This window comes from Schistosoma haematobium, chromosome 6, assembly GCF_000699445.3.
Source record: "Schistosoma haematobium chromosome 6, whole genome shotgun sequence".
Taxonomy (NCBI): Eukaryota; Metazoa; Platyhelminthes; class Trematoda; order Strigeidida; family Schistosomatidae; genus Schistosoma; species Schistosoma haematobium.
The window spans coordinates 824,157-847,873 of NC_067201.1; the positions used below are offsets into that span (position 1 = coordinate 824,157).

Genomic DNA, 23,717 nt, shown 5'->3' on the forward strand with positions numbered 1-23,717 from the left:
ATTGAAGTTTTTAATGATGATGTCAATCAGGAGAACAATGAAAGCTCCACCATCAAACTATTTAACTCAGAGAACAAAACTCCATCAGAATCATCTAACTGAGCTAGAAATTTTCTCCACCATCTCACTAACAATAGGATTATCAGTAGTAATAACAACACAATAATGAATATAAATATTTGTAGTCAATACTTTAGTCAGTCAGTCAGTCAGTCAGCTACAATGTACGACCAGGCATATATATACATCAGCCAAATTGATGTTGTTTTTTTTACAAAAGATTCTGAATGTAAAGTTGAACGTATTGAATTATAATCGGAATGCACATTGTCTAGACACTTCTAGGTGTGAACTTATTAGGCTTCGACAAAATATGGAATGGTTTATCTGTCTATAATCAATTCATCCGTCAGTCAGTCAGTCAGTCAGCTACAACGTAGGACCAGGCATATTTATGCATCGGTCCAAGTTGCCATACCTCATTAGCACAACAAGATGAACAACGAATTCATAGATGTAATTAATTCAATGGTAGTAATATATAAAAGAAAGATTTCATATAAGAATACAGTACAGGAAGAAAGAATCATAAAAAAGGTATAGATCAATTTTAATCACACAGTTTAAGAGAAGACAGAGAGTGTATACACCGACGTCATTGTGATCGATTCTGAGCCATCTCATCAAGAGTCTTCAACTATTCATTACGATAGTCACGCGGACCTCAACCAATTAGTCTGTGTCTATTAACATGGCTCAGACTAGAAGTTTGTGACTTCAAGGATTGATGCCACATATGGCCAACTTTTTTCCAACTATCCCTTACATCAGTCAGCATTGCTCAGTCAATACTTACATAGATTTAATGATTTGCCTTAATAGTCATAATCATTTCATTTACACGTTTTATTAAAAGTAGATTAATAATAATAATGGTGATAATAATAGTAGCAATAATAGCAAAAAGCTTGTGAATTAAGGCAACATCAAGGCAATACGCACAGTATGCACATATGCCAATAACAGACTGATCAAATGCAGTCTTAAACTTCAACCCAAACAATACTAAGTGGATTTAAATTCACCCCGTTGCACAAGTAAATGGCTATCAAAACTCAGTAGCTGAGTGGATAACGCGATGGTATTTGAAGCGAATGGTACTGGATTCTAGTCTCAGAGTGAACATCAACTCAGATGCAGGTACATCCAGCTGACGAGTCTCAAATAGGACGAAACGCGTGTGCTGGATCCCACTGCTAGCCACTATCTATTATTGCTTACAAAAATGATATTGATAATAGTTATTACAATAGTAGTGGTAATAATAATGATAGTAATGGTAATACTCATAATAATGGTCATTATGAAAAACATTAGTGATAATTTCAATGAATAATCGAATAATCAATATCAGAAGGGTTTTTTTGTGGATATTATAGTAATCTTAACAGTTGAGATCATGAGTCAATTGAAACCAGATCACCATGGTAAACCTGTAAGCATTGGACGGCCGTTTCGTTCTATTGTAGAACTCCTCAGCAGTGCACATCCACGATCCCGCCTCGCGAGATTCGAACCTAGGACCTACCTGTTAGTCTCGTGCGCGAGCGCTTAATCTCTATAGACCACTGAGCCGGTCTGTATCCAATGGTGTTAATGTGGGTACATTTGGCTCGAATACAAGAAATTAAAATTTCCAAAATAAAAATTACGAAAATATGACATTTACCAAATGAATTCTGGGGATCTAACACCCTCAACAGATACATGGTCAATCAATTAAGTAATACACTTGTTCTTATTCCTATCAAAGATTTATTGTTGTAATTATGCACATAAAAAACATTCAGCTATTCAAATAGATCTTAAATAATCAATAACTTCTCATTTCATTTGTTGCTTGGTAAGAACTATCGACCAAGAATCCAAGTTTTCTTTGCCAGTCCTACACGTACTTACTTACTTACACCTGTTACTCCCAGTGGAGCATAGTCCGCCGACCTGCATTTTCCAACCCACTCTTTTCTGAGCCTTTTTTTCTAGTTCCATCCATTTGTTATTCATACTTCTCATGTCTATCTCCATTTCTCGGCTTAATGTGAGGTCCTGCCTTGTGACGCAGTTGGGTGCTTTCCTTGATATGTGTTACATCTACTTCCAGCACTTCTTCCTGATTTCTTCCCCCTCTACAATCTGGTTTGTTCTCTCCCATAGTTGGTTGTTATTGATAGTGTCTGACCAACAGATCCGAAGTATTTTGCCTAGACAACTGTTAATAAACACTTGTACCTTCTGGATGATGGCTTTCGTAGTTGTTGACATTTGTATTAAAAATTCTGACCTTGGTTTTGGTTGACAGCTTTACACATGGGGCTAATATCAATTGGATAACAGTATTGTGGTCGAATGTATTGGGTGCAAGACGTCTGATCTCAAAAACTAATCCACTCCAGACAAATCACGTGCACATACACACACACACAAAGAAAATCAAATGTTATCCATCCTCATCACACAGCTCAAGCCAACTCTCACTCATTCGAACATTGGATTAAGAGTGTTTCACAATGAGTTTCATGTGAATGAGTCTAGTTGACCTTTCTTATCTACTAACAAATCGTAGTTATGAGTAGTGCTTATGAACTGTTACTGATTATTGTTGAGATTGGTATTCGTGTTTGGTGTATTATAGTTTCTCAATAGTTGCCTATAAAAGCAACCATAAAGACTAGTTCATTGAACTCATTCATTTAGTTCATCTAACTTATTGGAACTTTTTATTTGTTTCCAAGGGTAATACCTTCAAGTTATTCTTCTTCTTATTTACCTTGATCATCTTTTCAATTACTTTTCAATTCACTAATATCAATATTTATTTGTTTTAATGAAATTAGTGATAATTCAATTTTAAAAAAAAAGTACTTCTTTTCTTTCTTTTCTTTTCTCTCCTTTTTCTCTTTTTTCCTTTTTTTTCTTTTTAAAACTGAATTCTTTTGAACTATTCAATGATAAGGGTCATTAGAATGTGTTAAAACAAAAGAGATGACCATATTCTTTCAGTCCATGTTTAAAAAGGAATTCTTCTTCTTCTTCTTCTTCTTCTTCTTTTTCTTTTTGTTTTGTTTTATACTCAAAGTAAACTATACAATGACCAATGGTATTCATTAAAATGGTTCTATTGATTAAGATCATAAATGGTGGATATATGTTAGATCATCATTGAAAACTTGAAAACATTGGATGGTCGTTTTGTTCTAGTATAAAACTCTTTAGTAAGTTTCGAACCTAGGACTTTCTGTTTTGCATGTGATTACTTAACCTGTAAACTAATGAGTCATCATCAAATGGTGTTATTGTCTAACTTCAACTAATCTACGATATTGAGTTTGAATCCTGCATATCGGATGGTGGATGGGAACTAAAGAAGAGTCAGACACTAGAAAGAAACCACCGTCTAGTGGTTCCAGGTTTTCAATAGTGGTCTAACATTCATTCATCTATCATGATCTCAGCTACAAACTAAACATTCTCCACTACTCTACACCGATGTTTCTATTGTTATATATTAAGACAAACAAATTGATGTTTAGATATTTTAATTAATTCCTAATTCTATCTTATACATACTGAAATCTATTTTCATTTCATAATGTTAGATAGTGAATTATTATACTGATAAGCGAAAATGAATAGTGGGTAGCATTGCAATTCAGGACGCGCGTTTCGTTCCATTGGGAACTTATCAGCCGGATGTACCTACATCTCAGAGTAGATGTTTACTCTGTGACTCAAACCCAGTACCTTTCGCTTCAAACGCCATCGTTTTATCCTCTTAGGTATTGTGCCCTCATGGCCACTTGCTTATGCAATGTGGTGAAGTTTTAGATTCACTTGGTATTGTTTTCTTCAATCTTCCCACTGATGATTAGGACTGTAATTGATCAGTTTCTTGATTCCACTGCTAACCACTATCCATCTTTGCTTAAAATGCTTGTGATTTAAGGCAATATCAAGGCAATACGCACAGTATGAACATATGCAAATAAGTGACTGATCAATCGCAGTCCTAAACATCAACCGGAAGATTCAACTATGAAGTGAATATTATACTTATAATTATCACTATTCACATTTGAGCTTATTTATCAATGTAAATTGAATCGATGCAAAACAATAAGTGGCTTCAATAGAATGGTTGCATTACAGTAGGAATTTGATGGTGTATACAATTATTATAAAATGATTTTATGGCCCAGGTTCGGACTCTAGTTATATCGTATGAATGTTGTCAAAATATATATATCGTCAATCCTCGTATATTATTATCGACTTAACTCGCGTTGACGAATAATGGAACCAAATAAATTAAATATGAGAATGGATGTTTGAATATTTATATTTCATACAATTGTTGATCGGAGCAGACAATCGGAGGATCGCAGCAAATGAAGTGAAGAAGATAGAACGGAGCGAAGTTTCACCACTTCATCAATCGACTTGCCATCCTTACTTAGCACCCGTTTCCTAACAACTGCATTACTTACTCGATGGTCCCACGATATACGAGCAATATTTCGAAGACACCTATGATCGAATACTAGTAACCTACGGATATTCTCTACTCTTACGGGCCATGTTTCACTGCCATAAAGTAGGACGGAACGAACTGCTACACAGTAAACCCGTCCTTTGTTTGGTAGACGGATATCTCGCCTACGCCACAAATGACGCGAGTTGGCGAAAGCTAGTCGACCCTTCTATATCCGTGCTACGATTTCGTCACACACCAGACCACAAGGGCTGGTGAGACTTCCCAGATAAGTGAAGCGCCCAACTACTTTACTCTCGATCATTAGTTCGGGTGTCGATGCAACCCAATCATGAAGCAACATTTTGTATTTTGAGAGGGAGAATCGCATCCCGAACATGCTTGCATTGTTGCTTAGAGTAGTCAGAAGGGTCTGTATTTTGTCAGGGTTTTCACCAAATAGAACTATGTCATCGGTATATTCTAAATCAACAAGTGAATCTCTCGGTAGAAGTTCAACTCCTAGACATTTAGATTTTGAAAGTATCATCTCTAAAAGAATGTCAACGCTAAAGTTAAACAAGAATACAGAGATAATTCACTTTATTATAGAATTTTACCAAATATATTTACATAGAGAATAATTATGATTGTTTAATTTGCATAAAAATGTTTCTTTTCTTTCCTCGACCTTAAATTAATGAAGAGAATAATAAAATACAAAGATCTTTCATAGTTAAGGTCACCGTCAGGAGATGTGATATGAACTTGATGAATTCCTTTAAGTTATAATTTGGATAGAAACTGAATGTTATTTCCAATGGTGTTTCTCTCTCTTTCTCGCTCGCTCGCTGGCTTGCTCACTCCCTCTCTTTTTTGCTCTCTCTCTCTCTCTCTCTCGTATTTGTGTCAATTACTGTACTACTAGCTATTTGATCTTCTGTTGTTAATCCTAATTCAATTTGATGTAATTATCTATTGTATGTGATTATTGTTGAAGTTTATAATGTACATTCAAATTATTATCATTTGTGGCATTGAGATTAGAATTTATGGACAATCTTTGAGTGACATTAGAGTGATGTTGAAAGTGTCCACCCAACTGACGAAGACAAAATGAGGGTTATTAACCAGTGTGGAGAATTAGAATAAGGATTTACAGTTGATGGTTAATGGTTAGGAATTAGATTTGTGGTTTTCATTACGATCTGACATAAACTAAAATAGTAAAACTGTATTTAGCCAAATGGATGAGTTTACTTATACCTAATTGGTTCGTTTATAAATTATAGTCTTGCTCTTGTGCCCTATTAATAGGTTAGGTAATGATATCGTTAATTAGAGTACAGTGATTTATCGACCGAATCAATCACGTATAAAACTCGTACGAGCAGTTTAGAGTCTTTAATGGTCTTTTATCCTGTATAGTACTGCATGTTAGAGTCCAGAACGTCAAACTCAACCTCCATGATATGAATCATCTATTTCAAACATACTGAATTTATATACAAACCAAACAGACCACATCACACACACACAAACACCATAAAATAGAAAATACACATTTGTACAAGATCTTCAGAGTCTTCAACGACAAGTATTGACCAATAAAACTTCATTGGAATTAAGAAGATGTCAGTATTTTAAGTACCCAATTACTCATAAGTAACATTCCTCACTGTAATATGTTTATGCTAAAGTTTTTACCATCTCAGCTTTCTTATAAACCTGATAATTTAGTCAGGTAGTATCTTGAAACATTCAAATAGTGTGTATTATTCCTGAGTTCGAATCTCGCGGGGTCGGGATCGTGGATGCGCACTGCTGAGGAGTCTCATACTAGGACGAAACGTCCGTCCAGTACTTCCAGGTTTTCCATGGTGGTCTAGTTTCAATTGACTCATGATTTCAACCAGTGAAATTACTTTAAGATTAGTTATACTTCTCAATCTTTATTGAAAGGATAATTAACATAGAATCGTTATTATAAATAATGATGTACTAACTCATGTCTATTGAAGATTTCTTCATATCTACTTAAATCAATGTAATGTTGCGATGGTCATTAGATTTGCTTATATTCTAGTTTATTTTAGTTAGTTAGTTACTTACTTAATTATTTATGCCTGTTATTCCGAATGGAGTATACGCCACCGACTAGCATTCTCTAACTCACTATATCCTGGACCTACCTTTCTAGTTCTATCCAATTGTTATTCATTCTTCTCATGTCTGCCTCCATGTGTTCTTTGGTCTTACTTTTCTCCTTTGGCTTTGAAGATACCAGGTGATGGCTTGCTATGTGGCGCAGTTGTGTGGTCTCCTCAATGTGTGTCCTATCCACTTTCAGCGCTTCTTTCCGATTTCTTCCTACGCTGAAATCTGATTTGTTTTCTCCCATAGTAAGTTGTTGCTAATACTGTCTGGCTAACGGATCCGAAGTATTTTGCGTAGACGAATGTTAATAAACACTTGTATGTTCTGGATGATGGCTTTCATAGTTCTCTAGGTTTTCGCCCAATACAGTAGAACTGTCTTGACATTAGTATTGAAAATTTTGACTTTGGTGTTGATTGGCAGAGAGTTGTTTTGAGTTCTATATGTTCTTCAATTATAGATATGCTGCTGTTGTTTTGCCGATCCGGGTCAATAATTAATAAGTATCCATGATCCTAGGTTTCTTGACAGTTGCCAGTATGGAGTATTTGCAAACTTAAGGGTGACTAATACTCTCCGTGAGGTTCAGATTAGCATTATCCAGTATTACAGTTAAAGATATTGCATAGTTCATATTTGTACTTTATTATTTTTGTGACTGATATTTTACTGTGGTTTTACTAGTTCATACATCACATGGATATAGAATGTGTAGGCTAAGAGATGACATATCAACATACAAGATACTTTATTCTGTATCTTATAAGTTAATTCATTTTGTTAAAAATGAGGACGACCCATAGATGAATTCAAGGAAACTCTAAAAAGCTCAGAAAGAACCAAAGACATTTCATCCAGTCATTTCGTGAAAGAATATTCCAGAATCTCAGCGTTTAGCTTCCCAATTGAACAAATACTAATAAACCCTCCTCCTGCATAAGGATTGGAGGACTATAATAGTGATTTCGTCTTTACTAAAGAAAAAAACAATCTATAAATACCTAACAGTTTTGTAACATATTTGACACTGTTTAAAATGACATTCCTTTCACTTATCTTCCATCTTCTCATTTTTCGACTTCGAAGGGTTCTAGAGTTCGAGTACTTCAAGTGATATACGGTATATTCAGAATCTAACCTTCTTGATATAATAGTCAATATTAATCACTAATTCTTTCTTTAGTTCATTCATAATCATTATTTATTTCATCTTTTTATTCATTATAGTAAATAGTCATCTCATGAATTCAGATCATTCTGAATCGTTAACACAACAACAAAGTACCATTATAAGTGATAATCCAAAAGTAAATGATTCAAATACAAAATTAAATGAATCCATGATGTATACAAGTTTTTGGCATCGATTATTTAGAAGATCAAAAAGTAAGTTAAACATTCAATTTCCATGTTTTGAATGATGATTACTAGTTCCCAACTCCCAACCCCCGTCTTCCAGTCGAACAAGTTGTTGAAACCTAATAGACCCTTCTGTAGAGAAATAGGCCACATCAAAGCACGGCAAAACTATCGAAGTTAGAATAGCTGTTTTTGTAATCGATTGTATTTTGCTTCGTAGAGAGCAACACCGTATATTCCATGTACCACTTTTGTGAATTGTTTGTCGTTCTTCGATTCAGGAGTAATTGTGCTGTGATTCTTTATCGGTTTCGTAATCAGTTTGTGGGTATCGGTGATTAGCTTGATCTCTACCACTCGGGTTACTGCTTATTTTAGTTCCACTATCCAGGAGGCACGATCAGGACATGTGAGTCGGGTTTTGCCTCCCATGGTTGATAATGAGGACTAGGATATTGGTTTTGTCCTATGACTAATTCAAACCTTCTAATATTTGTCACCATTTATCAGGGTTTATGTTATATTGTTTTGTTATATTTCATAGTTAACCATTTCAAAACTATCCATAATATGTAGTGCAGCAATAATTTGGGTGACTATCCCGGTATCCCATGTACCTAAATCAGTGGTTGTTCTGGTTTTCAGAATGGGCATCAACTTCGTGACTCGGCTTTTACCATGAGGCGTCATAGTTCTTCTAAATGAAGATCTTCTAACTTCCAGGGCACAGTTTAAATGGTTTGGATTACTCTTTCTGGTTGGTGTATTTTTAGCTAGTTAGTTTTCTGCAGAATGGGGTCGCTATCCCCATGCTCAACCCCCCTCCTTTGTCCAGGTTTGGGACCGTAAGTGGCCCCAGGGGGCTCCAGGCGGGGTTTGATATATTCGACGCTACAAGCCATTTACAAGACATCTACTTAAACATCTAACTATTCAACTACATATAGAGAGAAAATTAAGACTGCTTAGCAGACTGTATTCTAGAAACCTGAATGACAGTATTGACAACTGTCACGTGTCCACATAAGTCTGACCGTTTACTGGGGCCCTTTATTTTGTCATCATTTAGATCGGACAATGTTTGTTGACGGGCTCTCCACATTAGTGGTACGAGATCTGACTCCATGTAGATCGTATGAATGTTTGTTATCGCCTATCCTCGTATATAATCATCGACTTTAATCGCGTTAGTCTATAAAGGAATCAAATAAGTCAAATGATGAGAATGGACTTTTGAATACATATATTTTGTATATGAAGCGAATGGAATAGAAAGAAGCGAAACAACGCGCAGTGGAGAAACCTCATGAGCCAACTCCATCTAATCAAGCGTTAATCAATATTTATAGTTACACAAAATTAAGCTACAGACATGTAATGAATGGGATAAGAAGTGTACACACATACGCTTACATAAGAACAATTATGGTTGATAAGTGAATAATTAATAAGATCAAAATGTAACCCAAGTGGAATGAACAGGTTGGCTTGTCCGGAAGCTAGAATAAATTATATGCGTTTAACATAATAACCGACACTACAACCGGTAACTTAGGTCACATGAAGAATTCAAGAACTTACAAGGGCGAAACTCTTACTTATGGACGACCCTATCACAAGTGTTTGTGGCATTTCAAGGTCAACTTCAGTATTTAATGTTAATGTACGATCGCTTCACAGGTAATTTCGTACAAAACGTGATAATTGAGCGGCTATAACAAGTAAAACGGCGAGACTATAATATGTGGACGAATCAATCAGGTATAAGATAATAGATCTCGGATTTGAGTGGGATACCGTTTTATCTATTTGGCTAAATAAATTTCTGGCATTATACCTGATATCAGTTCGTGATGAAAAACCCATATATAATTCGTAATTAAGGCGAATTATGACAATTATTGCTAACTGGATAATAAAAGCACTAGTAACACTGGCTGCAGCCAGATACTACAATATATACGGATGTTTGGAGAGCGTACAGACTGCCACATAGGCTTGATTATGTGCATCGTGTCGGTATCCACAAGTGACATTTTATGCATTCAACAACCGGAGTGTACATAAACAATATTGAAGCGATGTGGTCGAGGCTGAAAGAGTATTTGAGACTTTATTATGGATCCAGAGTTCGACTGTAGTCATATGGATGATTTCCTCTACTACATGCATTACGATTTTAGAACCTCTGAACCTCTTTCTAACCTTGACAAGTTTTTGAACTACGTATAATCAGTGTATCCAATTTATTTCTTTGGTTTTGTATAACCCACTTTTACTCTAAACTGACTGTTTGCTGATCGGCTAATATTCCTCAAGATCATTTAACATTCGTTCAAAGGTCGTCCATAAATTAGAGTCTCGCTCTTACAAAAGATCAACCACGCTTAAATATCTCACCGTGTAGAGATGAGATAGTATATAATCTCTTGGCCTTGACTATTCATGTTTATAGACTACTTATGTAGTGAACGAGAACACAAGGGAGGACAACCGAATATACAGAATCCTTCTAGTAAAATCTAACACCCATACAGTAAATACTTCATTTGCAAAATGGTAATCAATCATCTCAGACTTCATTGTTTCCTTGTTTCCACACCTAACTTTCTCTGTTCTCATACTCTTCTCTTGAATCGTCTTCACCTCCTGTCACCAAACATTTCACTTTCGATTGATGATACATATACTACTTATATCTAACGATATCAGTAGTACACATGACATACTTTTACTATTGAATAGTCATATATTCATAAAATAAAATCTATTTCCTTTTCTTTTCTTTTTCTTTTTCCTTTTCTACTAAGGTTTAGACAGTGAATCATCACATGCCAATTCATCTGTTATAAATGAACAACAGAATAAATTAAATATACAATCAGATCACTTACAAAATCATATTACATATCAACATACTACTAATAAACTACTTACAAATGATGAAACAAGCCTATCTAGACCAGTTTCCATAGGATATAATAATGATAATAATAATACTACTACTACTAATAATAATAGTAGTATGAAAAATTACAAAAAAGTATTTGAACGTAAACATTTTACAGAATATGGACATCATCAATTTCAAATTACTTCATTATCTAGTAGAAAACAACGTTTATTACGAAATCATCCATCTTATCAGCATAACACAACACCAATGAATAATATGAATCAATCTATTAATGAAATACAATACACTACTACTAATACTACTGATTCAATGAATATAAGTAGTCAAAAAAATTCCGATAAAATAAATTTCAATCCATGTAATTTATTAAAAAGTGAATCAAAAAGTCAAAATTATTTAGATTTAGATCAATCTCCAAAAATGCGTTATGTACGTAAATTGAACACGTTTGCTAGTGTACCAGATTTAACTAAAAAACCAATACGTAGTGCATTAAAAGGAAGTCGTAATAGCAGGTAAATTACAATTAATGATGATGATAATATGGTTTATAATAAATTATTGAGTTCGACTATCATTTATGAATGAATTAATCAAGTGTATATAAGATAATAGGTCTCGGATTTTTGGCGCGAACTTCATTCATCTATTTGGTTCAATGGAGTTTTGACACTAGAGTTCATGTCAGTTCATAATGAAAATCCTCAATGTTATTCCTAACCTTGACCATCAACAGGTTTATAATCCTGATTTGATCCTAGTTGTTGAGTGGACACTTTCAACATTAGTCTAGTGTCACACAACAGTCATCCATAAATTGTAGTTTCATCAGTTTTGTTTTGTTTAGTAGTATTTGAACAAAATGTTTTCAGATGAATGATGAATGGATCTATAACAGTTTACTAACAGGTAACTAGAAGATTATAATAGAGAGCGGAGCGAGACGAAACGAAGCGAAAGGAAAAGATGCGCAGTGGAGGAAGTGTGTGAGCCAACTCGATTTAATTAAGGGTGAATCTATATTTATAGTCACACAAAAATAAGTTACAGACATTTGATGAATAGGATAAGAAGGGTACATACATATGCGCTCATATAAGAACAGTTAAAGTTGATTAGTGAATAATTAACAAGTTCAAAACGTGACTCAATAAGAATTGATAAATTGGCCATTCGAAAAGTTAGAAAAAGCTATATGGGCTTAACATATTAACCGAACGTACAGCTTTATTATTTAAAAGAAAGTTTGAATATAGGGATATAGTACAGGAAGAAAGAATTAGTTCGTAGAAAGAAAGCTGTAAATTATCATAATCTCACGGTTTAAGGAAACACAAAGAGTGCATACACCTATGACATTGTGATCGATTCTGTGCCACGTTACCCAGAGTCTCAAATTACTCGTTACGATAGTTTCACGGACCCCAACCAAGTAGTCCGTATTTACCAATATGGAAATATAATTACAGATGAACCAGCGAGATTTTAACAAAATATCAATAAGTAATGATGTTGATTGACTTGAATTTAGAATTAATCACATCACGTTTACCATTGTGAAGTCTATTTACAACTGCATTTCACCTTTATTTGCTTTTTTTGAAGTATCTATTATACTACTTAATAAAATAGTAAGTAGTTTCAGTATATCAGGTGATTATCGTGTGCTCTGTTTTATCAATTTCAATGTCTTACTTCAATCTCGAATGTGTAATAGTACCTCTTTTATACAAACAGCTGATTGAAAGTTTGTTAAATCTTGAATAATATGACTAATCTTGAAAGGTGACATCAATTTTTTTCATTACTTAGGTAGGATTTTTCAGATAAGATTTCTCAGTCTAATGATAGGTTCCATGAAGGACTGAATTTTGCCAGACAATTTACTGTAGCTCTAGATATAGTAAAAAGTGGAGAAGATTTATAGCTGAAGTGGATGATTATTATTCACAAACACAGAAACAATAATCAACCCAACGGGAGATACAACCAAAACAAAGAAGGAAACAATAACATCTTTGAGGTTAACAAGAATCAATCAAAATCGATGTGTACAGGACAAGCTGTGAATCACATGTGGAGAAATTCGAACACTTCACTTCTACCTGTAGTTTGTACTGATGATGTCATTCAGAAGAATGATGAAAGCTCCACAACTAAGCCATCCAGCTCATAGAACAAAAGTCCATCAAAATATATTTAAAAGTTTCTGGCTTTCTTTCACAATCTTCATTATTACACTCTGATAACCATAAAATGGCTTGATCGCAAGACTACTTTTCATTGATTTATTAAATCATAGCTAATATGTTTAGTTTACTAAGGCGCATATAGTTTGTCTAATCATATTGTATTCTGTTCCTTAACTGTTATAATCCCTTAGACATTGATACATAATGATATCAATGGATAGTTGAGAATGTTTTCTCACTTTCAGGTGTACTATGATAATGAGATCAGTCACGTTATATGAGATCTAGGATTCATGACCAAGAGTAGAGAACCAGAATAACACTAGATAGTAGATTATTTCACACAATTATAAATAGTTATAATCAGTAAGTTAATGAATAGGATTAAAATGTACATATAATACATACATATGAATCAATTAAGCGACTAATAATAATAAGGTTAGCATAATGAATATATAAGTAGACAGAGTAAGCAAAGCAATGCTCAAGCATACATATTCATATAAAATTGTAACACTAATAAAGGTACAATCATATAAGATAAGTTGTTATTGTACGAATGACTCTAAATTAACAAAACGGATTAATCAAATGAACTATGAACAAATTCAATTGCTCATGATCTGGTATAATAATGTTGATGTCCAGGAATAAGGTAGCTCAGCGATATTCAAACAGATCAGTTCAGTTTCCTTCTTTCATTTTGTTACCAACTAGTGTACATCGATCAATACATGAACATGAAGATGAACATGTTACTATGTCACCAAATCCTTTAAATTCTGATTCATTTTCATTAACACCACCAACACCAAATGAAATGAGATATTTATTCAATGATCAATTAACGGATTTATCTAATACAATCATGAATATGAAACTAATGATTAAAACAAATTCGAAAACATTCAATGATTCAAATGAGTTACCAAGTCAATTAGATTTATCTAATAAAAATAATCTTAACATTGAATATAGTGAATATTCACCTGAATTAAAACGATCCAATAAGAATTATTATGAATCATTTCAAGAAGATAAAGAAGAAGAAGAAGAAGAAGAAGATCATGAAGATGACATGAAGAATTCAAAGAAAATGAATATAATAAATGATAATGAAATGAATGATGATGATGATATAATTGAGAATAACGATATGATAGAAGATGATAATGATGAGGATGTTGATTCAAATGCATTAACTCCACGATTTCATTCAAAAGTAAGCGATTTTCTTTTTCTCTCTATTTTGACAATATATAAGTGATTTAGGTTCGCTTGATTCTACTTTTCTGGTTAGTGTTTGTGTTTTCTTGGTGAGTTTTCTATGGGATGGGGTCACTAACCTTATGCAGAACCTTCTTCCTTTATCTAGGCTTTGAACCGGCGGTAGATCCAGAGGGGCTCCAGGCGGAGTTGTTCGATCCTACTACTATATGATTTAGATAGTTGTATTAGTTAGCTCCTACTATTCCAACTGTTTATGATCGTGATTTCAAGTTATCTCTTTCTATTACTCTATATACATGTCGAACTGAAAGATTCTAGTCGTTTGATTTGGGATCATCAAAGATAATAACATGTTATCTAGGTATCTGCAAACAGCATAGATTGAGTAAATCAACATAAGAACAAGTAATTCGTCAACTTCGGTTCTATTAATATGAAAAACTAGGACTATACAAGAAACTATTAAAAATATTTGGCTGAGGTATCATGGAATTAAAGTAGTTACTTTCTATTCATTCATACTAAACACTGTTTTAACAATTGCTACGATTCGGTTATTTGATCATAAGACTGGCAAAAAAGAAACAAAATGTTTTGAGCTACTCATTAGTAGTCAAATAGGAAGTTACTAAAATATCTACTAAACTCTACATATTTGAATTACCATCACTAATACTGCATTTATTCATCCGGATATAAACGAACTGAGCTGTTTGGTGTTTAACTAGTTCAAGTCCTATGATCTTAATTATCTTGTGTTGTGTATTTATGGACTGATCACCGGATAAGTATTAATGAGGTTAGATGCAAGATATTAGGGAATGATTGTAAATCAGTTGAAGAGATTATGAATCTTCATCGACTGAAATGGTTGGGTCACGTGTTAAGTATGCCTGAACACTAATTACCACGACACGCAATGCAAAATAGTGTTGGCGATTGTTGGAAGAAATTTGGGGCGGTGAAACTGACCAAAACGTGACATCAGTCTAGAAAGTCACTAACAACTAGACTTGACCATGTTGGTGGATGCAGACCATTATTATTATTAATCTACTTTTAATAAAACGTGTAAATGAAATGATTATGACTATTAAGGCAAATCATTAAACCTATGTAAGTATTGACTAAGCAATGCTAACTGGTGTTGGGGATGGCTGGAAAAACTTTGGGCTCGGCCAAACTGGTCAAATGTGGCATCAATCCTTGAAGTCAAAAACTTCTAGTCTGAACCATGTTAGTAGATGCGGACTAGTTGGTTGAGGTCCGTATGAATATCGTAATGAATAGTTGAAGACTCTTGGTGAGATGGCTCAGAATCGATCACAATGTTGTTGATGTGTAAACTCTCTGTCTTCTATTAAACTGTGAGATTAAAATTGATCTGTACCTTTTTTATGATTCTTTCTTCCTGTACTGTATTCTTATATGAAATCTTTCTTTTATATATTACTACCATTGTATTAATTACATTTATGAATTCGCTGTTCATCGTGTTGTGCTAATGACGTATGGCAACTTGAGCTGATTCATATATGTGCCTAGTCTTATGTTGTAGCTGACTGACTGGCTGACGGATGAATTGATTATAGAAAGATAAGCCATTCCATATTTTGTCGAAGCCTAACAAGTTCACACCTAGAAGTGTCTAGACAATGTGCATTCCGATTACAATTAAATACGTTCAACTTTACATTTAGAATCTTTTGTAAAAAAATATCAATTCGGCTTTTCATACAGAATTCGATTCCATTTTCAAATTCCACAAAAATGTTGTTGAAAAGTTTCTTTTAATAGTTGAATTCATGAATCGATTGAAGCTAGACCATCTTGGAGTCCCATACCAGGAGGAAACGACCCTCCCGTGCTTCCAGGTTTTCAGAGGTGGTCTAACTTTAGTTGACTCATGAATTTATCTATTAGAATTACTGTGGTGTGAGCTACTTATATTCATATAAGTAGTATATAACGTGCGTTAAAAGAACGTAATGTCCGGCACCAGAAGATGGCGAAGATCAAGAAAGGAAGAGCAAGAGCACAATGGAATTGTAAGAAAGCGCATGTACAATGGAATGGGAGACAATGGATTAGTGTTTGCAACGGGAACAGTACAGTTTCATATGATGGAATAATATTTTGCAAATTGACGATTGACTTTATGGTATTCACATTTTACTGAGACAGTCTGTAATTTTTGTTCTAAATACAGTCGATTGTCCCCACCCGTGTTCTTGTTCACTACATTACTACTGTCTCCATAAAACCCCTTTCTGAAAAGTTTAATTCATTAGAACTAAAATATGCTTCTTTGTTTTGTAATGTCACCACAGCTCTTGAGACGCGATAGTATGGAATGTTACCTTGAGACAAACAAAAAACATAATGTATGTCATGAAAGGGATCATCCTCTTTCCGATCTTATTGAAGATGTGATAAACGGAAAACATTCTTTTGGTGATTCAACGAATGGAACGACTGATTTGGTAGAGGAGGAAGAAGAAGAAAATACGAATGATGATGATGATGATGAAGATGACTGTGAAACCGATGAAAATAGTGACGATTCCTTGTCCAATTCAATAAAAGATGAGTACTCACCCAAACCTTTGATAACTGAAGTACTTTCACCTTCCTTATGTGCCAGTGGTTATGGTCCAGTTGGGCACTTGTTAACAAGATGGTTACCTCAAAGACATTTCTGTGAATTATTAATTGGAAGCAAGGAAAGTCCAGGTAAGATAAACAACATTGATACTATCTATTTGTTTTTCAGATTGAATTCAGTTCTTAAGTTTATTGATTCCTTAAAATGATTAGAGAAATGATGTTTTTCAACAAATTAACCTTCATCCATAGGCTAAGGTTGGTGAATTGGGAAGAAATGCTGAATAATCATGTATAGATGAAAAATTCTGATCCTGTTATTGATAACAAGATGATCGGTTGGCAAGACTATAATCTGTGGATGAGCTTTGAACAAATCTTTTATATTGGTACGCTCTCCAATCATCCGTATATATTGCAGCACCCCGTAGTAGCCAGTGTTACTGGTGCTTTTATTATTCAGTCCGCAACACTTATTGTAAGTTGTATTAGTCCCACACTGAATCGAGCGAAAATATCCTATTCTAGCAGACTTCTCCCTTTAACACATACTACATTGGAAGACAACATCATCACGGTAGTCTGCACAAGGTCCGCAAGTCAGCTGATTACCACTATGGCAAATAAAGAAACTTCCTAATAATCCCATTTGTTTTATCTAAATTCCTATATGAACCGATCGTACGTGAGCACCAGGTCCTAAACTGGCCGCCGTGATCTTAAAATTCCTGAAACTCTTCTGATTGGTTCGTCCATAAATTATAGTCTCGCCATTAGTGTGACCACATAAGAAAAAATACAGGGGCATCACTCTTCTCTCAATACCGGGAAACGTCTTCAACAGGGTATTGTTAAACAGGATGATGGACTGCGTAGACGCCCAACTTCGTGACCAACAGGCAGGATTCTGTAAAGATAGATCGTGTACAGACTAAATAGCAACTCTACGGATCATTGTGGAACAATCAATTGAATGGAATTCATCACTCTACATCAACTTCATTGACTACGAAAAAGCATTTGACAGCGTGCACAGAACAACACTATGGAAACTTCTTCGACACTACGGCATGCCTCAGAAGATAGTCAATATCATACGGGATTCCTATGATGGATTACACTGCAAAATCGTGCATGGAGGACAGTTGACAAAGTCGTTCGAAGTAGAGACCGGTGTCAGGCAAGGTTGCATACTCTCACCCTTTCTCTTTCTGCTGGTGATTGACTGGATCATGAAGACGTCATCATCTGGAGGGAAGCATAGGATACAGTGGACATCTGGGATGCAGTTGGACAATCTAGACTTCGCAGGTGATCTGGCCCTTCTATCCCAAACGCAACAACAAATGCAGGAGAAAACGACCAGTATGGCGGCAGGAGCCTCAACAGGAGTAGGTCTCTATATACACAAAGGGGAAAGCAAGATTCTCCCATACAACACAGCTGCACCAATCCAATCAAAATTGACGAAAAAGATTTGGAAGATGTAAAAACCTTTACATATCTGGACAGTATCATTGATGAACAGAGTGGATCTGATACATATGTGAAGGCGCGGATCTGTAAAGCAAGAGCAGCGTATTTACAACTGAGGAACATCTGGAATTCAAAACAGCTGTCAACCAACACCAAGGTCAAGATTTTCAATACCAAAGTCAAGATAGTTCTACTGTATGGGGCGGAAACCTGGAGAACTACGAAAGTCATCATCCAGAAGATACAGGTGTTTATTAACAGTTGTCTTCGCAAAATACTTCGAATCCGTTGGCCGGACACTATTAGCAACAACCTACTGTGGTAGAGAACAAACCAGATCCGAGCGGAGGAAGAAATCAAGAAGAAGCACTGGAAATGGATAGGACACACATTAAGGAAAGCACCAAAATGCGTCACAAGACAAGCCCTCACATGGAATCCTGAAGGCCAAAAGAAAAGAGGAAGACCAAAGAACATATTACTCCGGGAAATGGAGATAGACATGAGAAAAATGAACAAGAATTGGATGGAACTAGAAAAAAGAAGGCGGAGGACAGAGTGGGTTGGAGAATACTGGACTGATTATAATTAAGTGAAGCAAAGTTTTGTTTAGTGTTAATCTGATTCTTCACTTTTACGTCTCAAATCCTTACTCGGATGTAACATGATTAGTCTTATTAACGTATTAACACATCATCTTAATAGATATCTGAGAGAAGATTTAAAAGTATTTTAAACCATACGTTTCATCAGGTAGGATTTAGCCATCATCATTAAATAGAGAACATGAAATTCAATATATTTAAAGGGATTAACTTAATTCATCTTAATGAGAGTCAGCTCTCTCTCCCTCTCTCGAAATTCTGTAACATGGCCACGTGCATACAACCACTGTCAGCGAAGTCCTATTCATTGCTTCCTCGCAGCTGGGGTTGTTTTTCACGAAATTGAGAAGACAAAAAGCGAATGTCCAACACTTTAATCGGGTTGGTGGATACGGTGAATCCACCTAGAGTAGTTGGAAAACCATGATTTCAAACCAATGGTGTATATGGGCTCCAGGATCCTGAAGGAACAAATAACGTATAAACCAATTATTAGTTACCGACTACCATGAGAGTGCATCTCCAGACGTCACTCTATTGCCTTGTGGATTTGATCTTTCGATCAAAGGCTCCGAGTATAGTAGTAGGGGATTTGATAAAAGAAAACATAATCCATGATTAAACGAATACATTCTTGAATTATTAAAGATATATATATATATATATTTTGCTTAAACTTATCTTTTAGATACTTCAGAAGAGGCTAAATGGTTAAGAAGAAAAGAGTTATTAAAAGAACTTGCTAGAACTGTAAGTTTATCTCAATTTATTTTATTCTCAATATGAAATTGATATAGACAATGATTTATGGAAAATGTTCAATGAAACAAAGGACTTTTATTCTGTACTGTTGCTGTAATAAAGTCAACTATACAATTAGATTTATAATGTAATTAACTATTAGGTAGATGAATGTTGTTCAATATTAGATTAGTCATGGATATATTCATGTGAACCAAGAGATCGGTTAGTAAGAAACCGTATTAACCTAATGAGAAGGCTAATTGATGGCCATTAGAAGTGACCTGAAGAACAAGTGTATTTCATTGGTTAAGAAATGAGTCAATATTTCTAAGGATTAAAATGGTATTTATCTATATATGAATGAGTATTTGTGCATTTTATCCGATGGTCCCCTTAAATGCCCTGGTACGGCCGAGAGTCCGTTCTTCCTCTCGAGATACTCTCACATAGCCTCGCGTATATAGCCTCTGCCAGGGAAGTCTTACTCACTGCCTTCTCGTGGCGAAGGGGGGTTGCTTACGAAATCGAGAGGACGAAAGGCGAACGTCCGGCGCTTTAACCGAGTTGGTGGGCACAGAGAGTCCACGCCGGGGAGTTGGAGAACTCGGATTCCAAACCAATGGTGTACAGGGGCTCCAGTATCCTGAACGAACAAAAGGCGTATGGACCAATCGTTGGTCACCGGCTACCATGGGACTGCATTTCCTTACGTTGCTGCACTGCCTTGTGGATCAGACCTTCATGTCGGAGACTCCGGGTGTGGCTCTCTAAGAAAATCACCTGCTTCGGTCTGGGCACCCGTGCAGTATCATAGCCCTCAGACATATCAAATGAAATCTGTGTGGCGTATATGTATTTGGTTCCTCCTTGTACCAATATCTATGTGTTAAAATAAATAAATAAATAAATAAATATCCGATAGTCCAATGCATTTTCTCACTCAGGTAGTCAGTTGAGAGGTCAGCACATAGCATACCATGTTTCAATATCAGATTGTAGACATCACCTGTTATAATACTTAGATGATATCTTTAAAAACTCACTAATTTTCAGCTATCAATCCAGTTCGCTCTAGTCAAAAGCAAAGGATATACACAAAATATTGATCAAATCAACTATACAGAGAAAGTACAAATTGCAACTTGGTCGATAGTATTCGATCTGCACTAAGAAGGACTTGACACACAAGACATTGACCATAACCCAGTGATCAATCAATTGTGAATACATCTCAGTCCTACAGGAGGTTGGTTGTGGTTTGGACAGCCCAGTGGTAACGTCCCTGACTGTGAAGCTGGGTGACACGGGATCGAATCCGTCAGTTAGCACCAGTTCCCTCAACATTACAGGTACACCTTGCTGACGAGTACCAAATAGCACGAAACCCGGATCCAGGGTTTCCTGTTGACTACGTCTAACCACCATCTTATCTCAACATAGTGCAGACATTGTCGAGTTACCTAGACTAGTGGCCACATTGCAGCTTGGTCGATAGTATTCGATCTGCACTAAGTAGGACTTGATACATATGACATTGATCACCATCCAGCGATCAATCATTTGTGAAAGTAAATATTCATCCAATAACTAACTTCTAGTCAAAAATCTGATCTAATTTAGATAAAACATAATCACCATTCCTTTGTATTCTCGATCCTTGTTTTTTTAGTCATCTATCTATACAGAAGGTATGACACAAGAAATGTTTATGTTAAGATTTTCTGAATTCGTTGAAGTACAAGAATTGGAACCATGTGATCGAAGTGCTGATAAACCATGGATAAGATTAACATCAAAAGATAAAGTAAGTAAAGATCTTCTTAATCTTCTGCCTCCAGATATTTCACTTTCAGTTGATGATATATACTACTTATATATGTAGATATCAGTAGAATATACCACAATTGTTGTTGAAAAGATTTCATCTTAAGAATATGACTGAAGAAGAAACTGTTAATTCGAAGAATAAAACAAAAAGTGAATACACTTGAGACATAAAGAAGAATTCTGAGCAACACTAAGCAAGTTCTCAATCATACGAGTCTCAATCAAGCAGTCTGAATCAATCTATGGGAGCTAGTGCCACGTATTTATTCGGCTACTCTTAGCCATCTTACCACGCAGTCACCAAGTATAGATAGCTTATAAAACAAGCTGACCTTATTTAAACAACCATTCGTACTGTGAGGTAGAGTTTTGTATTCAATACCCGATAGAGTCATGGTTGTGTACTGCTGAGAAATTGCATACTAAGACGAAACGACTTTAGTTTGAGACTTATACATAGCAGTTGTTGTCCATAGAGTCTTATGAAATCCATAAGCTTTAATTTTTCTGCAAAATACAATCCCTTCAGAAAACAGACTAAGCTTAGCTATCCACAATTTTAAATTGAATTGAGTTTGATATAGCAGTACAAGTATTTATAGATAGTTGTCTACGTAAGATACTCAACATCCATTGGCTGGATACCATCAGCAACAACCTTCTGTGGGAGAGAACAAACCAGATTCCAGCAGATGAGGAAACTAGAAAAAGATGATGGAAATGGATAGGACATAGATTATGCAAATCGTTAAACTATATCACGAGGCTAGTCCTGAAGGTAAGCGGAAAAGAGGAAGCCCAAAGAACACATTACGTCGGGAAATAGAAGCAGATATGAAAAGGATGAATAACAACTGGAAGGAGCTGGAAAGAATCGGCTAGGATAGAGTTGGATGGCGTAAGTAAGTAAGTTGATATAGCAGAATCACCATTCAGTGCCGCCTTGCATACTTATTTTATTATGCAGATGGTTGAGTTATATAAATCATAAAGAATTACAGGAAATCTGAGAATTCATCACAAACTTAAATACTATTTATGGATGGTTTCTGTATTTGACGGATTAATCTATACACTGAAGTTATTTGAGCAAATTACCAGTCTAAACTATAATTTTTCAAATCAATTTGAGCCCCACAGTGAACATTAACTCTAAGATGCAAGTAAATCCAGCCGACGAATCCAAAATGGGACGAAACGCGCGTCCTAGATTCCACAAATGATATAACCCAACGACCGAAAGAAAGGCACAGGACAGAATGGGCTGGAGAATGCTGGTAAGCGGCCTATGCTCCATTGAGGGTAACAGGGGTAAGTAAGTAAACCCAACGACCATAGCATATATGCAGCAACAAATATTATATTTTAATTTTGCCCTTTAAAACAAAGACAAACCTATAAAAGAGATTAGTAGATAAAGTTTAAATATGTTTTTATTAGTTGAATTCATGAGTCGATATAATCTAGACCACCATGGAAAACCTAGAAGCACTGGATAAACGTTTCGTTCTAGTATGGCTTGCGCACTTCTGAAGAGTCCCATATTAGGATGAAACCGCCATCCAGCGCTTCCAAGTTTTCCATAGAAGTCTAGCTTTAATTGATTCATGAGTTCAACTATTAACTTACCAAAACCCCTTTTCTGGTAAAATATGTTTTATGTCAAATATATCCAATTTAGGCACAGATTCGTAGGGAGTTAAATGATTACAAAATGGCTGAAATGGATGTACATCAAGACAGTCGACAATTCACCAGGTAAATCTTAATTATTTTTGTATGTATAGAGTTGTTTATCTATGATTAGTTTATGTATATCTGATAACTGTAAAAGAAACAACCTTATTACGTCTGAATTGGAGCTTTTCTACAAAGTAACTTGAGCTAAAGTATTTTAAAGTACTAGATAACTATTAGAGACTTACCAACTATTTACATACGAGTGACTGGAATCTTAAAAATTCAAAACATATCTTAATAATGAGTAATCGTTTCTTTGTTAAAATTATTGCTATGAGATAGTTACTCACTGAAGACAATGGTAAACGGTGGCCCAATCTCGTGGATTGATTGAA

General features: G+C 35.2%; 1 protein-coding gene across 2 annotated transcripts in view; it reads left to right on the forward strand.

Moving 5' to 3' along the window:
• Window positions 1-23,717, forward strand: part of MS3_00008268 (uncharacterized protein) — a gene marked incomplete at its 5' end in the record, with an annotated part of 40,664 nt that overhangs the window by 15,029 nt on the left and 1,918 nt on the right. For both annotated transcript variants that reach the window (XM_051216626.1, XM_012943654.3), the window contains 7 exons: window positions 7,913-8,071; window positions 10,855-11,476; window positions 13,874-14,378; window positions 16,717-17,119; window positions 19,760-19,821; window positions 21,485-21,619; window positions 23,324-23,400. In XM_051216626.1, coding sequence (XP_051065216.1) covers window positions 7,927-8,071; window positions 10,855-11,476; window positions 13,874-14,378; window positions 16,717-17,119; window positions 19,760-19,821; window positions 21,485-21,619; window positions 23,324-23,400 — 1,949 coding nt within the window. The remainder of the gene's footprint in view (window positions 1-7,912; window positions 8,072-10,854; window positions 11,477-13,873; window positions 14,379-16,716; window positions 17,120-19,759; window positions 19,822-21,484; window positions 21,620-23,323; window positions 23,401-23,717) is intronic.